The 25,625-nt window shown below is 42.4% G+C and overlaps 1 protein-coding gene across 8 annotated transcripts in view; it reads left to right on the top strand.

The window, feature by feature from the left end:
- The window catches only part of Rbp6 (RNA-binding protein 6), a 1,054,377-nt gene that overhangs the window by 977,870 nt on the left and 50,882 nt on the right, over positions 1-25,625 (top strand). For 6 of the 8 annotated variants that reach the window (XM_076785457.1, XM_076785456.1, XM_076785450.1 and 3 more), the window contains 4 exons: positions 1,947-2,029; positions 4,383-4,467; positions 13,437-13,469; positions 14,985-15,068. In XM_076785457.1, the coding sequence (XP_076641572.1) occupies positions 1,947-2,029; positions 4,383-4,467; positions 13,437-13,469; positions 14,985-15,068 (285 nt within the window). The remainder of the gene's footprint in view (positions 1-1,946; positions 2,030-4,382; positions 4,468-13,436; positions 13,470-14,984; positions 15,069-25,625) is intronic. The other 2 variants (XM_076785451.1, XM_076785454.1) reach the window with 1 other exon arrangement.

The following is a 25,625-nucleotide window of genomic DNA, read 5'->3' as shown; positions in this document are numbered from 1 at the left end:
CGCATTCGACTCCGGTATCCATCGGCTCTGTTTAATTACGAGTCACCGGGCGTAGTTTCTCTCGGCGACTGCTTCAGCACGGAAGCACTAACTCCTGGTTATCTTAAGCGACATCGCGCACTGGATTCGTATAACTCTGCGCCCGCCGGATAACTTGAGCCTGAATTACTACGCGAGAGACAGCCTGTTGGCGATGGGAACGAGGGGAGGGAGGCCAACGAAGAAGAAGAAGAAGAGGAAGAAGGAGGGGCGAGATTAAAATCACCTGGAGACCAATGCAAAGTTTTTAATAACCCTTGATGCTTGATTAAGTTATGACTCTTCGCCGGGGCTCGTCGTCCCTCTTTCTCTTGTTCGTCTTCGAGCGAAATAAATTCCGACGAGAGAGAGAGAGAGAGAGAGAGAGAGAGAGCGCAGAAATACTTAGATCCGCGCATTCGCGAGCTATGGGGCCCAAGCAAAGGTCGGGAACGAACGGACACCAAGGAGAATCAACGAGAACCAACGGGAACCAACGAGAAACTCGTCCGACTCCGTGGAATTAATGGAAGATCCGGTTGGGATAGTTATCTCCGCGGCGGAACGCATGGAAGTTACGTTAAACTCGGACGTTTTTAAGCCCGGAGAATTACGGCGAATAAAGGGCTCCCCGTATTTAAAGGGCCGGTTAAGATTCACTTTGATCCAGTTACCTAGGATGCCGACGACTCACTTCTTATCGCACCGGTGTACCTTTAATTTTTAAGCGAGCCAAGCGGCACGGGGAATTCTTCATCCCGGTGAAGTTGCTTTCGCCATTTAGTGAAGAAATTTTAGCCCCCTGTATGATAATTGTACTTTTTATTGCAGCCAGATAGCTCCTCTTGAGGTGATTCGGAAAAGTTCTGGCACCCGGATCACGATCACGATTTTTCGGATTTTTGGTGCAGGCACTTTGAACTTTGGGAAGGGAACGTTTTTGATGATCTAGAAATAGTTCGAGCTATTGTATGTCTCTGATCCTTTTATTGCTCTTCATTGAATAGGGTTTAATTTAAAGTGAATTTTAGGGTCTGAGGAGCTAGATGATGTTGGGTGAAAATAAACCCTGATAGCATCATACGATCGTTAACTTTCTATGACCCCGTTATTGTTAAGCTTGAACAACGTGTACATAACGTGAAATATATAATAAAACTGCAAAAATACAATGAAGACATTCTACGGTTACGATGTAGTGGAATACTGAAATGTTACACGAAATTCTAGTAATAAAATAATGAAAAACTTGATGTATACAAGCAATTACAATGAATTCTCGATATATATCAACAACACAGGTTTTGCCAGCGTCGTTTTTCATCCAGGAGACATAAACGAGCCGTGTTATGTTATGTTTACACTCGTCGGCGTCCGACGCCTCTCGAGCTTGTTGGCCCCTCACGGGGTATACCCCGCGGTAGTGGGGATAATTCGGCGACGTTTATCATTCAGGCCTTGGCGACATGTATAGAGAAATCACTGTAGTGGACAACCTAAATGTTGTACAACATTGCAAAAGATTAATTTGATTAATATCAGAAAATGAATTGCCAGAATGTTATGACGTGAATGATTTATGACATGGACATTTGAAATTATTAAATATATAGAACTACTTATTCGACCACGCAATAAATATAATTCTGTTATTTTGATAAAATATTATAGTCGAGTCATGTTTAGTGTTCGGCATTTCTAGCATTCAATAAAGTATTATTGTCTCCAACGATTAAATAAAGTATTATCGTTTCCGCAAAGCATACGGCAATTTATGAGACGGATGCGCTCAGTAGCTCGCTAATTATTATCGAGCAGCGTTAAGAACATAGAATTTCTATGACTCCGAGGCACTTGATTGCACGGTGCAGTGCAATCGACAGACCTGATTACCGACAATGACGAGCCGCCTATTCTTTATGTTTCAGGGTTTGGATTTGTCACGTTTCAAAGCGAGGATGTGGTGGACAAAGTCTGCGAGATTCATTTCCACGAAATCAACAACAAAATGGTGAGTCGCCCAGTCAGGCAACAAAGCCTGTTTGTCGAATGAAGAGAGCACTCGCACTCTCTCTCTCTCTCTCTCTCTCTCTCTCTCTCTCTCTCTCTCTCTCTCTCTCCCTCTCTCCTCTCTCTGCGGAGAGAGCACCGCGCGCGCCCGCAGAGGTGGTATCAAACGGTATTTGCCTTCCGCTTTCCGTCTGCGGATACGACGTCGAGTGGAATTAATTTTCCGTATAATTGAGAAGGGCTGCCGTGGTTATTTGCATTTGACACGCACGCACGTGAACACACGTACGCGCGCGACCACAGCACCACCGATGGTAGATCATACACGGCAAGGAAGACGAAAAGCGGGTCCTGGAAATCTCTCGTCGTGCCCGGAGAGAGATCACACGGGTCCTACGTTAATAGACAGTTCTGTTTGCCAGTCTACCTCCCACCCAAAATTCTGCTGACGTCGATCAAGGATTTACCGGATGCCACTTCTCGTTACCTAGAAATTCATCGCCGAGACGCTCCCGCGTCTGTAAACAACCCTCCGACACCCTTGTCAGGCATTAGCCACTTGCTGGATAAAACAGCCTTCCCGCGGAATGATAACGCTCGCGATGATAGATTACTGCCGATTAACTGTCTGGATCCTATTCCCTCGCCTACCCGGGCGTTAACTCGCATTTAATTACTGCAAATACGACGTCAAACTCCTCTCGATCCCGGTGACTAGCCTTTTCTCATCGATACTCGTCCATCTAGCTATAATCTGTTTTTAAAAAGGATACCTGATGTCACAGTAAGTGTCCACCTCACTCCCATGATGCAAGTCTGACTGGACAGTGGCGTCGACAGCTATCGTGACTTCAGCTATCCTCGAGGTAATAGGTGAAATAAACCTCCAGTTAGTCCTTTGCACTAGAATATATTCATTTTATATGACGTTTTCTACATTGCACACGTGAAATTAAACCTCTTTCTTATACAGGCGGATTTACAGACGATTTTTAGTGTCACCTCAGAGTCGCCATTCAAGTGCAAAGGGTTAATGGTACGGTAGTGCACAGATAACTGTCGCGTTTCAGCCCCACTGCTTGTTTGAACCAGTTGGTCTTTTGCAATGTACGCTTCCACTATCTTTCTCCATCTTCAATTCCCATAACTCATCCAAAAAATGATATCCGCTTAAGAAGAATAAGTGGAACTGATCCATGACTGGGTCCCGCTATCCTCAACCACTGAAGCATAGATCCCACTATCTGCTCAAGTTCTAGAAATGTGAGAAAAAGGCTACCTTGTATCCGTGCCACAATCCTCCGAGTGTATGCCAGATATCGAAGCAGCTCTACCCTCAATTCACTCATCCCACAGCAGTCATCTATCAAAACGTGACACACAATCAGCCCAGACGGGCTAGAGCAGCAGTATCTTAACCGCGACGAGCGTTTCGCATTAACCCGTACACGCTCTGAATATCGAAATAGTAGCAGGTCGAGTGATTAGTCGGATACCTGTTGAAATGATTGAATCAGTGCTGTCCACGCTAATCTCCGGCGTTTACGAGGTTATCCACTCCGCCTCCGATTGCTACATACATAAACCCTGGCTGACACCTCATTACGCGGGTGCAGCCAGGGCGAGACAAACTGCTTGGAAGGAGCGTTTTCTCGGTGGACTGCGCTGATCAGGATTTTCGCCCATGGGAAGAAGGCACAAAATTTGACAGAGGGGATATCCAAAACCCTACTCTTAACGCTAGCATAGTAGGAGTTACAGATTCTGGAGGGTCAAGTGATTCAGACTATGTATTGCGAAATACTCATAACCAGTGTGGCCAGATAGGAGAAATTGACGAGAATAGAGCTACCCTCTCTTTCCGACGTTACCGGATAAGCCACCTGACACTGTGACACGTGCACGACGGAAACGTACCGCGTCACGTGACTGGCCGTGACGGAAGCAAGGATTGTTGAGGGATACTCGCCGCCAGGGAATGGAATCATAGAGTGTTCATGTGGCCACACTGCTTGTAACGCGAAGTAGAGATAGCAGGTAGCAGGGTACAGGGCAGGGCTACGAGTAGCGTTACCAGACCAAGGAATTCGAACGATGAACGATGAGGGGAATGTTATAATCAGAACCTGAGCTACGAAGCTATAGTGTAGTCTAGCCCAGATAGTAACGTCTCGATTCGTGCTGAGGATGGGGACCGTATGACGAAGCCTACAATACGCTTCGTAAAGTCACTAGGTATCCCCGTCTGTGATCCCTCTGAGGGACTTTTTGCGGCAACGCTCAAGTTCCTCTGTGCCTTCTTCCCGTGTACGAAGAATGCGGGATGGATCGTTAAGTGATGGTTCTGTTTCAAGGTCGAGTGCAAGAAAGCACAGCCGAAGGAAGTGATGCTCCCGGCGAACCTGGCGAAGACGCGAGCAGCCAACAGAGGCGCATACGGTGAGTTGGTGATGGTCGCGACACCCACCCCCACCACCTATCGTTACGCGCCGTATCCCCTCCCGACGGCCGCAGCCGCGGCCGCACACGCGGCTGCTGCTGCCTCCGCCGGCACCCCCCACCACCATTTGCTCGCACCGATAGTCGCTACCGCCGCACCGAACGCAGCCGCTACCTACCAATACGCGGCCGGCGCGACCGCACCCGCCGCTGCGGCTGCGGCTACCACCGCGGCCGTCTATGACGTCAAACGGGCCCTAGCGGCTGCAGCAGCAGCAGCGGCTGCTGCATCCTACAGGCCACACCCAGTCGCAGCCGCAGCCGCGTCCAGAGCCGCCACGCTCACCTATTCAATGAGCGATCTACTAGGCGTCCAGGGTCTCGACATGGGCGCTGTCTACCATCCCATACCCACCATAGGTCTATGACCGACGATACTCACGCCCCTCACCAGGCCTCAGTAGCCAACAGGGGCGAAACTTTCGCGATCACGTCCTTGAATCCTTTCGGCCATGCTTTTCTTTGAGATCTAGAGGTGTTAAGTTTTGCGAGGTGTTAACTTGCAATCAGTATTACTCGGCTATCTGAGGACCTTGCGAGGTACTTGGATGTGGCGTGAAGAGGCACTTGCTGTGAAGTGGATCCTGGTAAACGAATTGAATGTATGTCATTGTAACTGCTCGTACACACTGTTTTCTAAACGATCAAAGGGGTTACACACTTGTCCTGGAGCGTTTGGAAGATAAGAGACATTTATACATTTCTTTTTTTTTCATCCATGAAATTACGTGTAATGAAAAAACCAATATATACATCTTGTTATATGATATTTGAGTAGTATTTGCTGAAAAATTGAGCTAAATACTTCAAACCGGAAGGTCATGGCATAGAAAAATTGATTTCCGATTTTTTATTGCGGTTGTATAATAATTCAAATGGAAAGTACGCCTCAGGTAGTCGGGTATGTTGGACATTCAGTAGAAATCGCTAGCTCTGTTCGTTTCTTCTCGATAGGCTGATCAATTGTTTGGATCTAGGGTAGCAAATAGTATCATCGCTATATAGAGGCTTTTATTTTTGTGAGAACAGCGTGTTGGATACATGTGTGTCTGCTTAAAGATCAGACACATCCAGAACGGTACAAATTCGATAGGTCTAGTTTCTGGTAGCACATTCGAGTATAAAAAAGAAGTACTCATACGTACTGGTGTCCCGTTACATAAACGCAGTATTAAAGCACAGATCATGCCGGTATTATTTTGTATATGATCATAAGCTTTCCGAACGGGACACCGCGTGCCTTTTTACGGTACATCATGCATTCCTGGCGTAGGACTTGTTGCCGCCTTCGTTCCCAGAAGAGAAAGTATCTCCGCGAAACTCTCGTTGATGTCCGCAGTTAGATTGTTTCTGTTTTAGCAATCAGATCGAAGACATATCGGAAAGTGCAATGAAGGATTTAGATTAGTCGGAAGAGAAACCATTCCTCTTACGATCCCGTGAATTCGAATCCGGGGGTGAACAAATTCTCGCGAGACTTGCTCGAGCAGCTCAGTTCAGTAAAACTGTGATCGTAGCGTGAAAAAAAAAAGAAGAATATAAAACTGGTAGTAGATGATATAGGTATGTTCGAAAGAACTCGGTTAGTCGCCTATGGGGCCTCGTTTCTCTCGTAGCCAAAGAGTAGATTAGTTATAGCAACGAAACAAACGCATCGCAAAAGACTGGTAGTGTTTTTCGTAGTCGACTAGGATGGTCAGGTAGTAGGACAATAAAAGAAGTGTTCAAATCTTACTTACAATTAGGGGGAAGCAAAACGAGTACGTTTCGTTGGGTGACGTTCAGCAGCAGGTTTTGTCGGTGGTACATCGAAGTGTCCCTTCTCTCCGACTTTAGCTTCCTAGGTTGCAAATTGCCAAAGATGTTTATACGATTCTTAGGGACAAAAGTGACTTCTGAAGGTGGAACTTCCTATACGTGCAGCGTTCACATACAAATTATAGTTTGCAGAAGCGTGAAAGCTAAGCTTGCTTGAAGCTAAACGTGATGTTCAACTCGAAAAATTTTACTTTTGCTGCTATTAGTTATTCAAGACAAAAATTGAATTTTCAGAAATTTCTATCTTCCTTCAATGATTTTGATAAATTGATCCTAACATTCTATCCTAGATATCCTAATTTTCAAATCTTGTAAGGAAATCGTAAATCACTCAAAATTGAAAATACAGCAATCCGAGTTGCTTCTGAAGCAACATTTGGCAGTCTTTTATACAGGGTGTTCGACTCAAGGTGGGAGAACATTTAAGGGGTGGTTCTCCATGACACTATAAGACGAAAATGGAGAATAACAAAATTTCGATTTCGCCTTCATTTTTTATTTATAGTCAGTGAAAATCCGCCTAAAATGCGGCAACCCGACCAACAGAGTTGTACGTTGCTTACGTCATAAAGGCGCGCGACAATTACGTATCGAGGGGGCTCCTCGCTCGCATCCAATGGTTAGGCTTCGACGTCACACACTTTAGCCAATAATTCGGCTAGAACCGAAAATGCGCGTGGAATGACCCAATCGGACGGTTTTACACGCTAAATTCTTGCCAGGTGACTTCTTGCGTGGCACGCGAAGTATCTGTCAGTTGATAAGTGACTGTCGCGCACCTCTATAACGTAAGCAACGTGCACCTCTGTTGTCCGGGTTGCCGCGTTTTAGGCGGATTTTTAACTGTTAATAACTGAAAAATGGAGCCGAAATCACCATTTTTTTACTCTTCATTTTCGTCTTATATTGTCACGGAGAACTACCCCTTAAATTTTCTCCGACCTGTAGAAATCCTAAACCAATTGTCTCCAACTGCACGGGAATAGAAAATTCCACCTAAAGGCACTTCGACAATCTACGGGTTTCTGGAACCATTGCCAAAGAGAGTGCAATTTCGTAGTCGTTCTAGCCAGCATAGGGAGAGAAGGGAGAAAGGAACCAAGTAGAAGAGGTGTTTAGTTATCTCTCAGCCAATCGAAGAATCAAATTCCTGCCTCGAACGATTCTCGTTCGCGACAACACGTCAATTCACAAGTAGGTAGATGGTAGACAAGATGGTAGTGACTCGAACGAAGGTGTAAAGCTTGAGAAGCGGTGTTGAGTTCAGATCAGTTTTTGCAGAGAATCAACTACGATGATTACGTAGATTATTTTCCGCGAGAGCGAATCTTGTTCCCTGTATGTCGAGGGAACTGGGGCGTCTATCGTCGGGATCATAGATCTCTGAATCCCTTTTGAAGAGGACGATGTGGGAGATACGCGTACACATTCCTGATAGAAGTGTGCGAGGACCTGAAAATGAGTATCGGGTCGAGGCGGGTCGGGTTCTCGAAAATTTCATGATTCCCGAATGGGGCGGGATTTCCGTCAGTTTTCGAGATTACTCTCGAAAATTTTCGGGATTCTCGAGAATCCTGATACATTCGACAACTTTATACTCGGAAATCCCGAAACGCTCGAAATCCTTATAATTAGAAATCCTCAAATTTTCGAGAACCCTATACTCGGGAATCCCAAAATTTTATAGAACCCTATGCTGAAGAATCCTGAAAACTTCGAGATTCCTATGCTCGGGAATCCCCTAATTTTTAAGAATCCCATGCTCCGAAATCCCCAGAGTTTCGAGAACCCTATGCTCGGGAATCCCAAAATTTTAGAGAACCCTATGTTGAGGAATTCTGAAAATTTCGAAATTCCCATACTCGGGAATCCTGAAATTTTCGAGAACACTATGCTGGGTAACGTCCAAGTTTCTCGGGAATCCCGAAATTTTTGCGAACCCGTCCCGATCCCGAAAGTATTCTCGACCCGCCATTTTCGGGTTTCCGCACGCTAAATTCCTAGGTAGCGGCACGCTACCGTCTATGTATGTACATCATTCCCGGTGGGTGGTGAGTTTCTGATTTCGCGAGCGACAACTCGTCGCCGGGCAAGAATAACCCGGGCAAAATCGCGGAAACGGTGCGGAGAGCCGATAGCGCGTCGGTAGCGAGCGGAGAATAGTCGGCGATAAGCATTTCTCATTCGTCGCGCCTTTCAGAGTATTTTTCGCAATGAATTTCATGAAATTTCATAATGTGCAGAGAGACGCGCGTACACCCTCTGAACGGTGTTACGCTGCGGTTTCCAGTAAAAAATGAAAAACGAAAAAAAAGATAAAACAAGTAGAGAAAAGAAGAAGGCACGCGAGACCGGCGCTATCTATATGTATATAAATGCGAATCTATATACATATACATAGAATGACCCGTACAATTGTATGAACAAATATATATCGTACCTTTGAACGAAGCAAGGGACAAGACAAAAGAACGAAAAAAAAAAAAAAAAGAAAACAAAACAGACAAAAATGAGAACGAAATGATTAAGTAAGAGAGAAGCAATCCATTCTAGATAACGGCAGACTATATACATATTATATATTGTTTTGTACCTATGTATTTGGTAAACGTCACATAGTATTTGATATTGATATCGATATATTTTGTGAGAAGCGCATTAATACCTTCTAGTTTTTGTAATAGACCTACAGATATATATATATATACATATCGAAGCATATCTTATTATCTCTATCTTATACATATATATATATTATCTAGGTAATTTAGGTAATACATTTATGTTGTTACAGACCTTAGTTGACTTTAATGAGATTTTTTAGGTGATCTCTAGGTTCGACTTAGTTAGACCGAATAATTTTTGACGAATTACTATACTATGTATACGTTCCTATCATTGAGATTACTAGTTAATTATAGCTTTTTGGGAAGTCACTATGATACCGTTAGTTTAGAATATACTTTAGGTCTTTCTTCGTGGAGGACCGCGTCTCATCTCTCCGAATAGAAACACGTAATTATTAAAAATTATACACGAACGAAACCGAGTACAATTTTCCTTCCAAAGATTACTACAATAAAAGGAAAAGAGGGGGAAAGAGGGAGGGAGAGAGGAGAACGTCAAGTTGTCCACGAAGAATGCGTACTATCAGCGGCTTTAAAGAGACCTATTACAATGTACCTATTACTTAACAAGCTACGTTACATAGTACGTTTATATTACGTTAAACGTAATATTATACCTCTCTATAGGGTATATACTAAATATATGTCGTGCGTATACCCCTCTATATCCACACCTTCAGCCTCATAAAACTTCCCAAAAAAAACCAACCCCATACACCCCACATCCACCCTCCTCCCCCCACCCCCAATAAAGATTCCTATTACTCGTTACATAGTATTTAACTCTTCTAAGCTATATAGCATCATTTACCTTAATAATAATGCGTGAGACGTGTGTCCTAGAAAGTACGTACTTTGCCCGAGAGGCTCAACAGTGTCAGTTTCGTAAGTAGACCAGATCTTAACATGCGGTTATCTTTTTCTGTTTCACCTTTGTAATGCTTTGTTGGGCCGGATTTTGGTTTGTTACGGGTACCGTAGCGTTGCGCATAGACAACAACGATAATAAAAACGACAACGACGAAATAAATCGAGACAGACAGAGAGAGAAAGAAAAAAAATCTCGAAAAATAAAGGAAACGAAAACGAAACGAAAAAATAAAGACAAAGAGAACGACGTGATGTTCCGCAACAAAGATGGCGTCTCTCGAACGTGAAATTGACGGACGTCGGAAACAAAACCGCGGCCATCGAACGGGAAGCGAAAGGGCACAGGAAAAAAAAAGTGAAATGTGAAAATATATGACGGAGTAGAAAAGAAACAGGGCGAGAGAAAAACGAACCGTTTTCTCGCATTCCTCGGCCGCGCGAAATATTCTCTTTCTGTTTTGTTGGGCGGTGTCCAGAGGAGGAATCAAAAGAGATACACCCAACCGTAAAATTCCGAAAGAGTAACTCAATGGGATTCCGAGCTGGCAAAGCTATCGATGTGACGTAAATGTTAATCGAGCGGCAACCCGATCGTAAACTCGAGCGGGTACGAGCTTTATACGCTCCTCGAAACTGTAAGAGACTATTAATGTTAATGTCGTACGTAAAACGTCTGCTTTACGTGAAATCGATTTGTTGCATCTGAGAAAGTACACGTACATTATTATTATCCATTATATTGTTCTTACGAGTATAATCGCGCGGTTACACTGATGATGACGATTATTATATTATACACACAAATAAGCGCGCACATACACACACATACACACACAAACAGGCTCGTACACGATTAATTAATGTCAGCTACACATACGCGTTGCAACCTGCACATTACAAATATTTATATAAATAAAATGATATATATATAAATTTATATACATAAATATTATATATATATATACATATATACTATCCGAATCTATTTACGTATTATGCTATATGACATTTGAATAAACACGAAATAATGTTCGAAGCACATGCGAAGTTTTCATTGTCGGATTTGTCAGAAAGAGAATGACACGAGAAAACGAGACTGTCGTAAAGAAAACGAGAACGAACGAAAAAGAAAAAGAAAAGAATATGAGAAAGAACAAATAGCGATGTCACGTGAAAGATAGAGTTGTTGCGTGCTTGACGTAATCAAAACCAGCCCGGTAGAAAGACATTAGGTACGGAATCACTAATACTATTAATATGTATCAGTGTATCTTAATGGCTAGAATAAATGCTCTTATACTTTTTCCATCTGCGTATATTGTGAGAGCAGCGTCGATATGGACACTAGAATAGTGAATCAGTAGTGTAGTATTGTGGTCGGTGTTTTTTTTCAATATTGTATCGTCGATCTAAATGTGGTAGTGGCGTCGGTAATGTGTTGAGTGCCCTAAAAAAGGCGCTACCATCGAAACGTCGAAAAAGGATCGTGAAAAGAGAATCATCAAAAAAGGATTTAGTTTATTAGGTTGCCCCAAAAGTTCGTTTCATTTAAGAATAACGCGGTTCATACCGTTCCAAGTACAGTACAGTTTTGATCTAAGCCGAACGGAGCTACACGATCTTAGCTCGTCTATCCCCTCCACAGGGGGGCATACCCCACGAGGGGCCAAGAAGCTCGAGCTGCTTCGGTCGCCGAGAAATCTAAAGTGTAAACATGCCGCGTACTCCAAAAACGGGTCGAGGATATATCGGTGTGAACCACTACTAATCCAATTAAAAAACTTCTTTTTTCAGTATTTTTTTATGGAACTTCCACCAACTTATTTGTGGCATTTTTCTGATTGAAATGACACTAAACACGATCTAATTTGAACTGTGTTTACTATGTTACTTGACGGTACGTACTACGTCCTCGGTCGCGCGATTCGTGTTTACACGCGCTGTCCTTTTCTACGTTCGGCGCGGTCGACGCGGTCACAAAAAAATAGTAGCTCTACACAACCTGTGTTACAGCACAGACCTGAGGATTGGGCTTAGATCAAGACTTTACTGTATTGTGTGGAAAAATAAATTCACAATCAATTAATAGAAACTTTATTTTCGATTGACCAAATTGACGATTCTGTAATTGTTTATAAGATGGAGTAAGTACACAGAGAGTGACGAAGATTATCCTTGACTGTAGAATGTATTTTGATTGTTTGTAAATTATTATCAATTTAAAAAAGAAAGGGCTACACAAATTAATTTGTACATCTGATAGTTTTTAAAGAGAACAAATAACGTTCGTAACACTAAACCTACCAAAGATGGCTTCATATGAATTCATTCAATAGATTTCGTTAGTCAATCATATATTGTGATAAAAATCGCACAGAATTGAAATAAATTAAATCTTATTATTTTGATACTAACCATACTAGACGATGTTCGGTAGGTTTAGCGTGAAACAAGAGATTCACATTGAGAACAGATGATCGCATTGTTCCCATATGCTGGTGGTATCTAATAATATTAAATGTGCATATTGCGGAAGAAACTTTTGGGACTACCTAATACACAAATTGCGTTTTACGGGTGATCGAATACTTTAATAAAGAAGGACGTTTCGGAGTAGTTGTCGGCAGGACACATTGCCGGCCCTTAGTCGATATCTAATAAGCTACATAGTCAGCCTAGCAAATATTACTTAACGGTAAATGATTAACCAATACCTTGAAGGCTACAATAACCATAGATCATAGGAGGGTTTATTTTGTCGTAGATTGGAAACACCTCGGCCGCGCGTAGTTACTAGTACCTTGTCACAGAATTTAGTCGATGCGCTACATAGTCGATGCGATATACATCTATAAATAGTCAGAATCTTAGTTGTGTGGTCTTTTCAATTAGTATCAAATTATGAAATTTCATGGATGCCTTTCTTTCTACTCTCTATTTCTCTGTCTATCACTATTTCTCTTCTCTACTCTTCTACTTCTCCTCACAGTCTTTCTCTCTTTCACTGAATCTCTTTCATTCAATCTATCTTACTCTTTCTTCTCTCTACGTTCTACCTGTCTCTTTCTTTCTACTCTTCGCCTCCATCTTCTCTGTCTAACCTAGAAAGCTTTTAATCCTGTTTCTTGATTTCAATTTTTGTTTCTGTTACTCTCTTTGTTTACCCTTCTTTCATTGTTTGAACCTAGTCATCCGTTACACTCGAACCGTCATTTCCGACGAATTTCTGCAACGCTTTGCTTCATATTTAACTTGTCTCCATGTACATATCTTAATTGTCTACGCATACCTTGGCCGGCACGAAGAAAAATATTGCGATTCAATTTTCCTCGACGAGACAATCTCGGAACGTTATTCAATCTTTCCAACTCGTTCTCTGACGATACATAAAATCGTTCAATACTTTTCATCGTGCTTAGTTGCAGAAATTTTGTACTGAGAATCAAAGGATCATTGCACTAACCAATTAAAAAATAAAAGGAAAAAGAATATAATGGAGGGAAAAGAGTGATGTGAGAAAAAAAAAGAATGGAAATCTTTTAATGTTTTAATGGATCTGAACCCGGTATTAATGTGATCTGTTTTTCCTTATAGATTTTATGTGGTCCCTGGGAGCATTACCTGATAGTGAGTATGAAATATTCACGAACATGTACAACCAAACGACTTCAATGTACAGTGACATGTCCGCCGTTTTATAGCAACGTCCAATCACGTTTGACGTAAGACCATCGATGTAATATTCACGGGCCGATCAATCATAAGGGAACCGGAAATTCTGTACATTTCGTTACACGCACGCTTAGTTCGAGTCGACGGATTCATGCATGATTTACGTGCATACACACACACACACACACACACACATATACATGTATACATTTATAGATGTGTATATAGATGTACACGCACACACGAACCATCGTTTCATCCGAGAAGCATATAAACTTTTGCCTCCGCGCACAGGATTCATTCATTCATTAACGTAATTAGCCGATACGCGGCTTGTAACGAGCTCTTTTGACATCACGTAACAGGGATACGTCGATTGCACGAAAAATATACCTCGGCTCGAGATTGAATTAAAATAATGGAAATTGGAAACCCGATGACTATCAATCGTGCGCGTCCTTCCCGGAAATTTTCTATTTTATCGTGAACTCGATTGGGAAGTTTTTTACACCGGCATTGTTTCGGGAAAGTTTGCAGCGAGTCTTTAATATTTAAGTAGATGGCACTTTCGGTAGTAATTTGTGAAATTGACCTTCACCGACATTACAGAATGTCGTTAAACAATTCCCCCAATCTTCGGAGTTTAAACTCTTCGAGAACAAAGCGTTCAGGAACAATTACAATCCTGCGTTCTGGTTATATATCATAGTAGATACATTTTTGATAATATTGAATTAACATGTACACATTTGTGTAGATGTACTTGAAGAGTTTAATCTTAACGATATACACACGAAATACACATTGACACAATTCTCTCTCCGCAGTTTCAAGTTTTGTCAAAATAGTATGATCGAATATGGTGTTTCGCAATTTTTGGTACGAAAATAATTTCTTTTGCATGAGTACAGCGAAATCATTTGATATTTTCACTAGTGGATGTATATTGAAAAAAAAAATTAGTAGTTTTCTGTTAAATGATGTAAGTAAGACACTAGTGAACAGTGTTCGAACACGAGAAGAATATATTTTGTTCATAAAAAAAATTGCGGATTTTATGTTTTGTTTTACGGAACTGAATAGATGAAACAGAAAACAGCAAAACCATCAAAAGACTGCAGTAGTACTTTTTACTTGTCAGAGTAGTTAAGAGAACAAATCAATTTCTATTTCAACTCTTGAATTGTTTCTTGAAATCGATACAGAAAATATTCCATATAAAAATCAACGGTGGAGAAATTTTCTTCTGCCACTTTCCACGTTTAAGGAATCTTAGGTTCAGTGTGTATCAGAAATTGTGAAGCACCGTGTCTACCCACCGGACACGTGGTAGCACGAGTGACGTAACCTGGCAAATCATGAATCTGGCGGTGAGGGATCGATCGCCCGGTGTAACCGTGGCAATCGTCGCATTTCGCCCTTCGTTTACCGACAAGAACTAAATTTAACCATTTTCCGATCTGTTTGCAGGTTTCCCAGCGGCGGCGTACGCGGCATACGCGGCAGGCCGTAGCTATTCTGGGTACCCTAGTTTCGGACTGCCCTACCCGACAGGTAACCACCTTAGCCTTAACCACCTTAACCACCATAACGCGGGCCATATCGCGCCCCTGAACCTGAACTTGAACCTCATACAGGCGCAGCCTGCCCCCCATCATAACCCCCCGACACCGACACCGCTCTTTTACCATCCCAACTTGGACCTCTACAACGCCATGCCTCTGTGAACTAACTATAATTATATCAATTCAATTAACAACCAATCAAAAAAGTACTCGACTCGAGCTATGCGCACACTCTAACCCATCGCTACACCGCTAACTGTGCTCCCGCTGTCGCAATCGACGACCAAAAACAGAAAAGAACAAAAAACAAACAAACAAAAATCGTCATCGATCTTTGCGATCAACCGTGTACGCGTGGGTGTCGAACGAGTCTCGAGGCCTGGTGTTATCAGCCAGGCTGCAACGATATATCACCGACGAGTCTAGATCTCTAGATCGCGTGGATTTTTCGCTTTTGTCTTGGAATTAAGGGAAACGAGGAATCATCGCGCGAAACTTTCCAAGATGCATCTTTTCTCGCGCGAACCACGAACAATGGTGGATTGCCGTATGTGTTTCTGTATGAGAGTGTGTGCGTGTGTGCGTATGTCTCTAAGAATGTATGTCCGTCAGAGTACCATCATCCGCGACCGAACAGTATCGCGAGATCGGTGTTAACGATTCTAGCTCGCGTCTGAAAAAGCTCTTCGATCTCGGAATGTCGTATTATCGGGAATCTGTTTCTCGCGCGGAGTTATCGCGACGTTTAGGGTATACTCGGAGAGAGTAAAGTGATTAGTCGACTCGTCGCAGAACAATGGTTCTGGTTTCCACGTCCTATAGGACACACTGTACATTATTGGGCCAAGCCCGTTTCCGCAATGGACGACAAGACGCTTCCGCAATGGACGAAGATCCCGGTCGCCGTCGCAGCCGCTCGATACGAGGATCAGCGTTGTACAAAGTCGGTATAAATTATCGTATCGATATTATCTTGTCGGTATAACGTTTAAGATAGAGATAAGCTGTTGCTGAAATAATAACGATGACGCTCCACCCCGTTCCGGACATGACGATCGATTTAAGACTGGCGAGGGCATCGAGTCTCGCGGATTCACGCACAAAACGAGATGATTTGCGCTATTTTTTATTTCGGATGTGTCGATGGAAACGCGAGGTCCGTGTCTATAGGCAATGCAGTTTTGTTCGATAAAGTATTTCTGTCTGGGACGACGCCGATTCGCAAGGTCTTGGGTTTTCGAAATGGTGAGGGATTGGAACAGGATTCACTGTGATGAATGGTCAAAAAGGACCATTTTAATCTTCAACAAAAACGTCTTCAGCTTTGTTTGGCTTTGTTTTACTTTCTCGATTAAGTAAACAGAAGAATATGCCAGAAGAATGTTAATTTTCTTATTTTCAATTTGGCACTGCACAGTTTTTAACCTGAAACGAGAGAAACTTTTAACGGAATTAAAAAATTCAGGACACGTTTGCGGAAGAGGAAAAACGAGACTGTAAAATGATATAAAAGAGGAACGTGAGAAAAATTTATTTTCGAGATAAAATCGCTCTTAAAAAATAAGCGACAAGACTTGTGCAGCAACCCTGTAGCATAGCAATGCAATCTACATTATTAAGTACTTTATTACGTATGAAAACAATACACTGGTGTAGGAACATTAATTGTTTACCATTAGAAAATGCTGTACAAGAATGGATAATATCGGTAGTGGGAAGAGTAATAATACGCAATGCTGATTTGTGTAACAGTTAAAAAAATAGTAACAATTCTAAAAGTACAATTATGTTTTCTGTGACTACAAAATTTTGATTTTTGGTACAGTATTTTCGTTTGAATTGTTAATGTTTCTAAATTAGTACATTATTTCATCTATGGTGAAGTATGTACTAAAAAAAAATCCAGATTGCACTGGTGTGCTACCTTTCCTATTTACATCATCATAATGAATTTAGTGTGGCAATACTTTCCTTTTTCATGATGAAGATTTCAAAAGGAATTTAGTAAATTCGTGGGCACCGTCAATTTCATTCGAATAAAAAATAATATAATAAATTCTATTTTTCTGTTACGAGTATTTAAACATTATAGAAAATACAGGCACAAATTGATGATAAATATTGAAAGATAAGGAAGTTCTGATCACTTTAGCAATAAAAGACGCTACAGAGCAAGAGGTTGAATATTTTCACGTTTATTGCATCTCTTTCGCGACTCAATAAAGAAAATTGGTTACCGTGATGCAAAAGTTTCGACAAATTAAATTGAAGGAAAAGTAGCTAAGCGCTCCAATGAAGTTCGGCGCGCAGCAGAGAATATAGTACCTAGCATTATTTCGATGAATACGCTCGGCGTCCCGCTCAATTTTTCCGGAGGCTGATGAGGTAGCTACGTAAATACGCACAGACCGGCGCGCTTCGCAGCGAAAATGTTGAAAAACTCAATTTACCGAACTAGGACAAGATAATGAGGGGTTGATGTATGGGAAAAGTTACGTCGTTAAACCGACCCTGGGATTCTTACCTCCGCGCTCAATACCAGATTGCGTGCCTTCAACTATCAATAACAAACAAGCCCCGGGCTGTTGCGGAATTTTTCTTCTTTCGAGGCACCAGGGCTTTGCGACGCGAAACGCTATAAAATTGTTCTCGGCTGATCGATTAATCGATACCAATTACCTTTTTCTCCCTCTTTCTCATTCTTTCCCTGACCAACTCGAGACTCGTATATATAAATGAAATTCTCGATAGGTTGAATTAACCAAACGGAAGATCTCCGCGTGCTAGCAACCAATAAAGAACAAATTCCATTTCGCGTCGATCGAGGACAGGGGGAAAAAGGTTTGACGATAAATTTCGGAGAAATATTAACTGCGTTACGACACGTGGCTGTCGTTGTTATACAAGGATCGTCGGTTTCCGGAATCGGGATTGAAGCCAGTCGAACTTTCCCTCAGATATGCAGTGGGTGCAAAAAGTATTGGCCCGTTGAATTTCCGATTTTGCGAGAAATTGCCGATATTTAAACTTATAATTTTGTTCAGAAAAATAGTACGATAATGAACCTCTAAAGCTTCTTCTTGTACAGTACATTACTCATTTTTCTAAAAAGTATTTTTCATAATATAGCGGGTGAGGAAATGAAGTTTTCCCTCGAAAATGTTACAAATTGAAACATCTCTAAAATCGTCCGAAATTTTTTTTCGTGACTGAATCCATCATGGACACGAAGATTGAAGATTCTTCTTTACAATAAACCCTTACAATTTAATACACGATTTTTTTGGCTGTTTTATAAAATAAAAACAATGATCGGTCGTGTGAAGTCATTATGGTGCACCGTATGTTATTGTAAAGTTAGCGGTGCAGTCTTCATTCGAAGCTCAATAGAACAGCCACAAAAAATCGTATAGCAATTTTTAAGCGCTCGCTGTAAAGAGGTAACTTCAATCTTCCATTCCGTCACGAAAGAAATTTTTTCCAATGTTGTTTTGTACCTTTCAATTTGTAACTTTTTCGAGGGAGAACGTGTCTCCATTTTTCCACCCGCCGAATTATGCAAAAAATTCATAGAAAAGATGACTGATAGGATGTGAGAGTAGTCGCTTCAAGCTTTACAACGAGTTCAGATTGATTATTGCACAACTTCTAGTTCCGAAATTATAATAGTTCGTACACCGATAATTTGACGAAAATCGGAAATTCAGCGTGACAATACTTTTCGGAGCTACTGTATATGTATATATATATATATTTAAATCGGCAGTCCATTAAATCGATCGTAATTTAGGATTAATTGCGCGGTCGCGGAACGGGGTAAAATGTCATTGTTAATATCAGGCGGGGGTAACGAGAGCGTATCGATTGCGAACGATATACAAGGGAACCGCGGCGCGGTTGACCCTGCACGCATAGGGTATACACACATGTACCCGTAGAGCAATTAATAGGAAACGTTTCGAAAATGAACGCATCCATGGCTCGGTATCGGCTGATCTAAATCGAACCGGTTGATTGGAGGTTGTTGCGGGCAAACTTTTCGGGGTCAAGCACCCTTCATGTTGGATTCGAAACTCCAAATGAAAATCCGCGGTCCATCATGAAACGAAGAAGACCAAAATAGAGCCCCGGAGCCCGGGACACAAGTCTCTGTGCAACGATTGCCGACGGAAGCTCGTCCGATCCTATTACACGCTTACCGGTCACTTGAATCGGCTCGCGAGATCGACCATTGACGTTTCTACAACATTCCAACTATTATTCTCACCAATTGATCCAACGATCCTTCGTTCTGTATAGTTTCATTCGGTGTTACTTGTGTATCGTTATTAAAAATAAGTGCATCTGAACTAGCAATGCAATCCCTGGAAAAATTGGTTGAACATTCAAAGAGACAATTTCTCGTATGAAGCCTCACTTTTTCATTTTGTGTTAGAAACTTGTTTGGGTGGACATAGATGTATGCACAATTAGGACACTGATCCAAGCATGTAATGCACCTCTAGAATTAGTTATGTGGTATCCAATTCTTTGATACTGTTTGTTTACTCATACATCTTAAAAATCACGTGAAACAGGATTATATTCATCGTGTTACGAAATCATCGTTCTCATTCATTTCTTACACAACAGATGCAAAGACTTGTATTAAAATCATCAAAGATTTAGTGTAATACGAAGAAAAGGAGCAGCATAAAATGACAATGTCCTTTAAGTTCTTTTAACGTTTCTGCTGTTTTAAACATCACTTACTGAGCCACCGTAAGATTGCATTGCCATTTCGAAGCAGCCTTTAATAATTCGTCGGTGTCCTCGGCACCTTAGACACCCTTATAAAAATTGCAAAGTGGAATCACTATATCGGCACAGCGTCGACACACGGTCGTTCCCGGAAGAAATTCTGAAACTCCCGTGGTAAACGGGTGTGTAGACACGGTACACCGATCGCGTCCCATGTGCCGGACTTTCGCGGGCGTAACACTAATTCCAGCGAAGCTTCTTTCGATCCCGTAACTTTACCCTTGCCCCGTGTCTGCCGCTCAGCCATTGCTCTTACACGTCTTACTAGTCCATTTGTTCCCTTCTCTTTCGTCCATTTCTGGCCATTTGTCTGCCTCGCTCGTCTGTCTTCGCGGACTGTGTCTCTCTTTCTCTCTCTCTCTCTCTCTCTTCCACTCACTTGGCTTGCTTGTTCACTCACTCACTCACTATCTATCTCTATCTCTTCTTCTCCGTTCCCCCTTTGTTTTCCGGGCGCAAAAGCACCTCGAGAAGAAATTTCGAGGGGAAAAGTTTTTGAACTTCTTCTTCTTCTCCCGCACTTTGCGCCACCCTGTAAACTAGCGTACACGGCACTCCCCCCTCTCTCTCTCTCTCTCTCTCTCTCTCTCTCTCTCTCTCTCTCTCTGTGTGCGTGTGTGTATGTTCAGCATGGCACGACGATAGCGAGAACAGTAACACATAACGCCAATAGTACCGGACAAACTGCGACAGGTGTCCCATGCACGCCGACAGGGCGTAAATTAGCCAGGGAAGAAAAGACAAGGCCCCGGCGCGGCGATCTCGGGAAAACGAGATCGCACACGTTGTTCACCGGTGCGCTGCGGTTTCTATAGTTTCGTTCACCCTCGATCGACGTACACACCCTTCGTAACAATTCGCGTGAACGGGCAGAAAGTGAACTCATAAATAATGCATAATGTTTTTCGGACGTTGGAACTCATCCTCTTCCCCCCTACCCCACTCCCCACCACCCCCGAAAATGAAACCGTTCGTTTCACTTTCCTCCAGAGACCTCCTATCGACGCTTCCCTCTTGTTTCCAATTTCCCTGGCTGTTTAACTGTATTTGAATAACTTTTACGAAGAAAAAGAGGGACAGGGGGGGGGAGGGAAAGGAGACGCTTTGTAACGCGTCTTTTTAAGTCCCTCTCTCTCGCTCTCTCTCTCTCTCTCTCTCTTCTTGAACCTTTTCCCCCACGTCCTCTTTTCCTCGTCGCGTAATCTCTTTTTCTATTTTCTCTGTTTACTTGCGTATGGTTCACGAGGCATGGCGGTAGAAGGAAAAAGAGAACATCGGGCCACGATGATTGATCACCGTAAACGAAAACCCTACCCGCCTTAAAGCCGTCCGTACATTCCCAATGTCCGAAAAACATTCGTTGGTTAAGCCACCCCTCTCTACCGCCGCGAATACGAAAAGAGGGTTGGCTCTCGGACCGTGGTGCACGAGAAACGAATTTCCTCGAATCGAGGAGGATATTTCCTCGGGAGATCGAACCGATCGGATTTACATTCGGCCGGAATTCTCTTTAGACTACATCCCCCACCCCTCAACCCCCACCCGCGCGAACTGGATTCTCGTCCCCGGGAACCGGGACCCGGGACCCGGGGAAAACGAAAATCTATTTTTCCGGTGGCGTTAGTGATTTTGCGTGAAATCGCTCCCCGTGCGAGCATCCCCCGTTTATTCGACGTTGCGACTGCGTTGCTCGTTGAAAGATCGCCGAAGCACGCCAGAGAAAATTCTTTGAGACGTTCCTGCATCCCTTTGATGCTTCGCTCGGCTGCTAGACTAAGGATCTTCCTGTAAAATCGGGTCCCCGAGGTCTAGGCGCTGTTCAACAGCTCACGCAGTTCGATAAATGAGCCCAATCTTTGTGCTCGTGCTTGTAGTTTTGGATTTTGTACATTCGAAATTGCTGTGAGTGTTACACTTCTCTGTTCACTTCAAGTTAATCGATCGAGTTCGAGGTTCTTTATCAGTAGACTGCGGATCCTCTTGCAAAATAAACATTTTCTTCATCGATTGTAGGAAAGAGGAGTTAAGTAAACCTGTATTTCTTCGAGTAACGGTTTTAATAAATAGAAAATAATGGAACAATATTTTGAAATTATTCTGACGTTTTCATTACTCGATATTTCACTTATCCATTTTTACCATAAATGCATAAAGTCCGCAGTGTATCATGCTTGATGTATCGTTCATTGTCTTGACTTAGAATTGAAATTATTCGTTGAACATTCGTTGACGTTGGTAAAAGATTAATATTCAGCTTGTCGGTTTAGACGCAGTCTTCTTTCTTATAAAGTCTAATTTACTTCGAGGATTCGACGGTTGTCAGGCTCTATTCTAAAACGATTATAATAAAATGGATAAGTCAAATGGATAGGTTAAAGACTTGAGATAGCTTTCCTTAGGCCTGTTTTTCAGAAAACAATTTATATCAGTCTGTATCATGATTTCTATGGAGAAAAGTGATGATGCTTGCTAGACACCGTTGAACATTTTCCAACGTCCTGAAAAATCGTTACCTATTTGATCAAGTCGTACAGTATTTTATAAATGTTCACATGAGTTTAAAAATCGCCAATCAACAAGGAACGGCTTAAATTTAAAACTTCTTACCAAAAAGGGCACCTAATTTCTGCTTACGGTAGAAAGGTGTCTGAACTCCCAAAGACCGATACTCTGCAGAAACTCGTGGCAACGGCTCGACAATTACGCGTGCACCGTAACGTTTCGCCGCATGATTCATGGGGCCAAGTCTGTACGATAGTAATCAATTCCCGGCGTGAAAGCACATGGGGCACCTAGCTCGCAGTTTCTCCGTTACGGTGGTCGCGCGACAGCAAGTTTTGTCAACGTGACAATCGTCTGAAGTCTAGCAACTCTGATCAACTCTGATCGCTTACGATCACCTAACAGCTGAAAAGAGAAGAAGAACAGAGAGAGAGAGAGACCGTAGTCCGGTGGAAAGGACAATAGGCACCTAGATTAGGGACTTAGGGGGTTGATGGTAGTTTCAGATGGCCTTGGACTGCCGCAGCTATCAGCCGGTGACACGCTGCACGGCTTCTCGACATAGTACCGAATCATTCTCGAACAATGAGTCCCGGGAAACGCAGAAAGACCCCGAAACGAAAAATCGAAACCTGAGAAATGGGAACGGCGCGCGCGCGCGAGAGAGAGAGAGAGTGAGAGAGAGAGAGAGAGAGAGAGCATCGCGGGTACGCGTGCTTTCGAAACCTCGAAGAATCCGTGAAACTCGTGAAAACCGTTCGTGATTATCCGGGGCCGAGAGAAAGGAAACAAAAGCAGTCTTTCAGCATCCTCCTTGCCCGGACCTTCGAGCATTGTGTAATTCGTGGCGATAACGTCTTGGTAGATCAGGAGGCTCGTTCAAGGATCGGATATCTCGGCCTTCTTTCTCTCTTCGTTCAACACAGAAAAATTCTCCAGATCCTCTTTGACTGCTGTACACCGTGCCCTTCTACCCGTGACTAATAACGAGACACTTCTTGCTAGCCGACCGTTGCTTCAACGGACATACGTAACGATGACTTTCGTCGTGGTAGACGTCATGTAATGAGACCCCTTCCTTCTTCTTCTTTTTTTTTTCGACGATTCTGTAGCTGAAGAAGTCTCGCGAGAATCTATCTTTGAGGATTTTTAACCGAATCCCGGGATGGAAGCGGTTGGAGAGTTTTCTTCGCCGGACCTTCAGATTCTGTCTGTCTGTCCCCCCTACTTTGATATAGTTGAGGTGATGTTTGATAGTTGGGTCGATGATCTGAGTTGAGGATTTTGAACATAGTGAGAGTGCTAAAAAATTGTTCATTGTTTCGTTGATGTGCCATTCGTATTGTTTTCGATTAACCTCTGGTTGCACGATTTTTATTACAGCTGCGATGATTAGTCTCTCTTTGGTTCCTCATTTATTTATATTTATATTTATCTCCGTCTTCCTTAATGCTTAAACATTGACAACAGGAAAATAGTATTTTCTTTCGATTTAAAGGAAATTGATACAGGGTGGTCGACTACAGGTGGGAGAATATTTAAAGGGTGGTTCTCCACGACAATACAAGATGAAAAAGAACAGTAAAAGAAATGGTGATTTCGGCTCCATTTTTCAGTTATTAACAGTTAAAAATCCGCCTAAAATGCGGCAACCCGGCCAACAGAGATGTACGTTGCGTACGTCACAGAGGCGCGCAGCAGTTACCTATAAGTGACAGTATACTCCGCGTGCCTCGCAAGAAGTCACCTGGCAAGAATTCGGCGTGTAAACCGTCCGATTAGGTCATTCCACACGCATTTTCGGATCTAACCGAATTATTGACTAAAGTGTGTGACGTCAAATCCTAACCATTAGGTGTGAGCGAGGACTCCCTTCGATACGTGACTTTCGCGCGCCTTTATGACGCTAGCAACGTGCACCTCTGTTGGTCGGGTTGCCGCATTTTAGGCGGATTTTTAATTGATAATAACTAAAATTTTTTTATTTTTCGTTTTCGTCTTACATTGTCTTAGAGAACCACCCTCTAACTTTTTTTCCACCTGTAGTCGAACACGCTGTATAATCAATTTTAATAGATTTCGTTTGATATGTTCATCACAAGTTATTTGATATTATAAGGGAATAACATATACTCAATTGGCATTTTTTCTCTGTTCTTCTATCTATTATTTCTTACATTTTTGTTTACAAATTATGATTTCGTTCGACGTTAATTTTCAAGGATTATTTTAATTAATATTGATTTGGAGGTAGAGTCGTGTATTTACCGTAAAGTAGAAATGATTAAAGTTGATCATTTGGTCGTTGGTGATTGAAGGTGAACTAATGTTAGTCATACGGTCGGATGACACGTGTTAAGACATTGGTTGTTAGCGAAGAATGTTTAGCGCCTCGTTAAGCGGAAAAATTCGCATAGGTTTGCCACAGTTACGAGCGATTATTCGCGACTAGTCTATAATCTCTATAAGTGAATATTCATTGCATCGCGCGGTCCGGCTGAATGCCGAGAGTTGATTAAATTCAGTGCAAATTGGTTTCAATTTTAAACACATATTAACCTACTTCTTATAATCTTCGGACTAATTGAAATTTCCGCTTCTGGCGAATAGCGAATTAATGGCCACCGTGATTCGCTACATAAATGCGATACAACGCTACGTGGCATTCTGCAGGCATTTGTTGCAGGATCATATTGCACTTTACTATATTGCTATGGGACTGAGTCGAGCCTATGCGTTGAAAGATGTGTCAATTCAATCGGGTCAAGATTGTATCGACCGAAGAAAAATAATTTCAATTCGTCAGCGGGATCTTCGAAATGAAAATCTTCCACCCAAGTTCACCCTAATAATTAAATCAATGCAGACTTCACCGGTTCAACAAAAATAATGTTATTTTGCCCGAGAGACGTTCGTATGCATCTACAGTTCGCATCAGTCAGCTCAAACAACCACCATCAGTTCAAATCAATTTCCCGCAGACCACCGACCAAACTAAAAATTCACATTCTTCCGAACCGTTTCGATAAATAAAAATATCCCATTCGTCGGGCGTCAGAAGGAATAAATACCCAATAAATAACCGATCGCCGACACGGAGTAAGTCTTCCTGACAAACTGGAAATCCATCCTGCATGCTAGCATGCGGCGTCTTCCCGCAGGTACTCGCCGATCGACAGATCCGTATTATTATTTATCATCCATCAACGTGCTCGGCTCGCCTAGTCGCGATGGAGACTAGTTC

This window comes from Halictus rubicundus, chromosome 3 (assembly GCF_050948215.1).
Source record: "Halictus rubicundus isolate RS-2024b chromosome 3, iyHalRubi1_principal, whole genome shotgun sequence".
Classification (NCBI taxonomy): Eukaryota; Metazoa; Arthropoda; class Insecta; order Hymenoptera; family Halictidae; genus Halictus; species Halictus rubicundus.
This window is presented reverse-complemented; position numbering and strand designations above follow the sequence as displayed.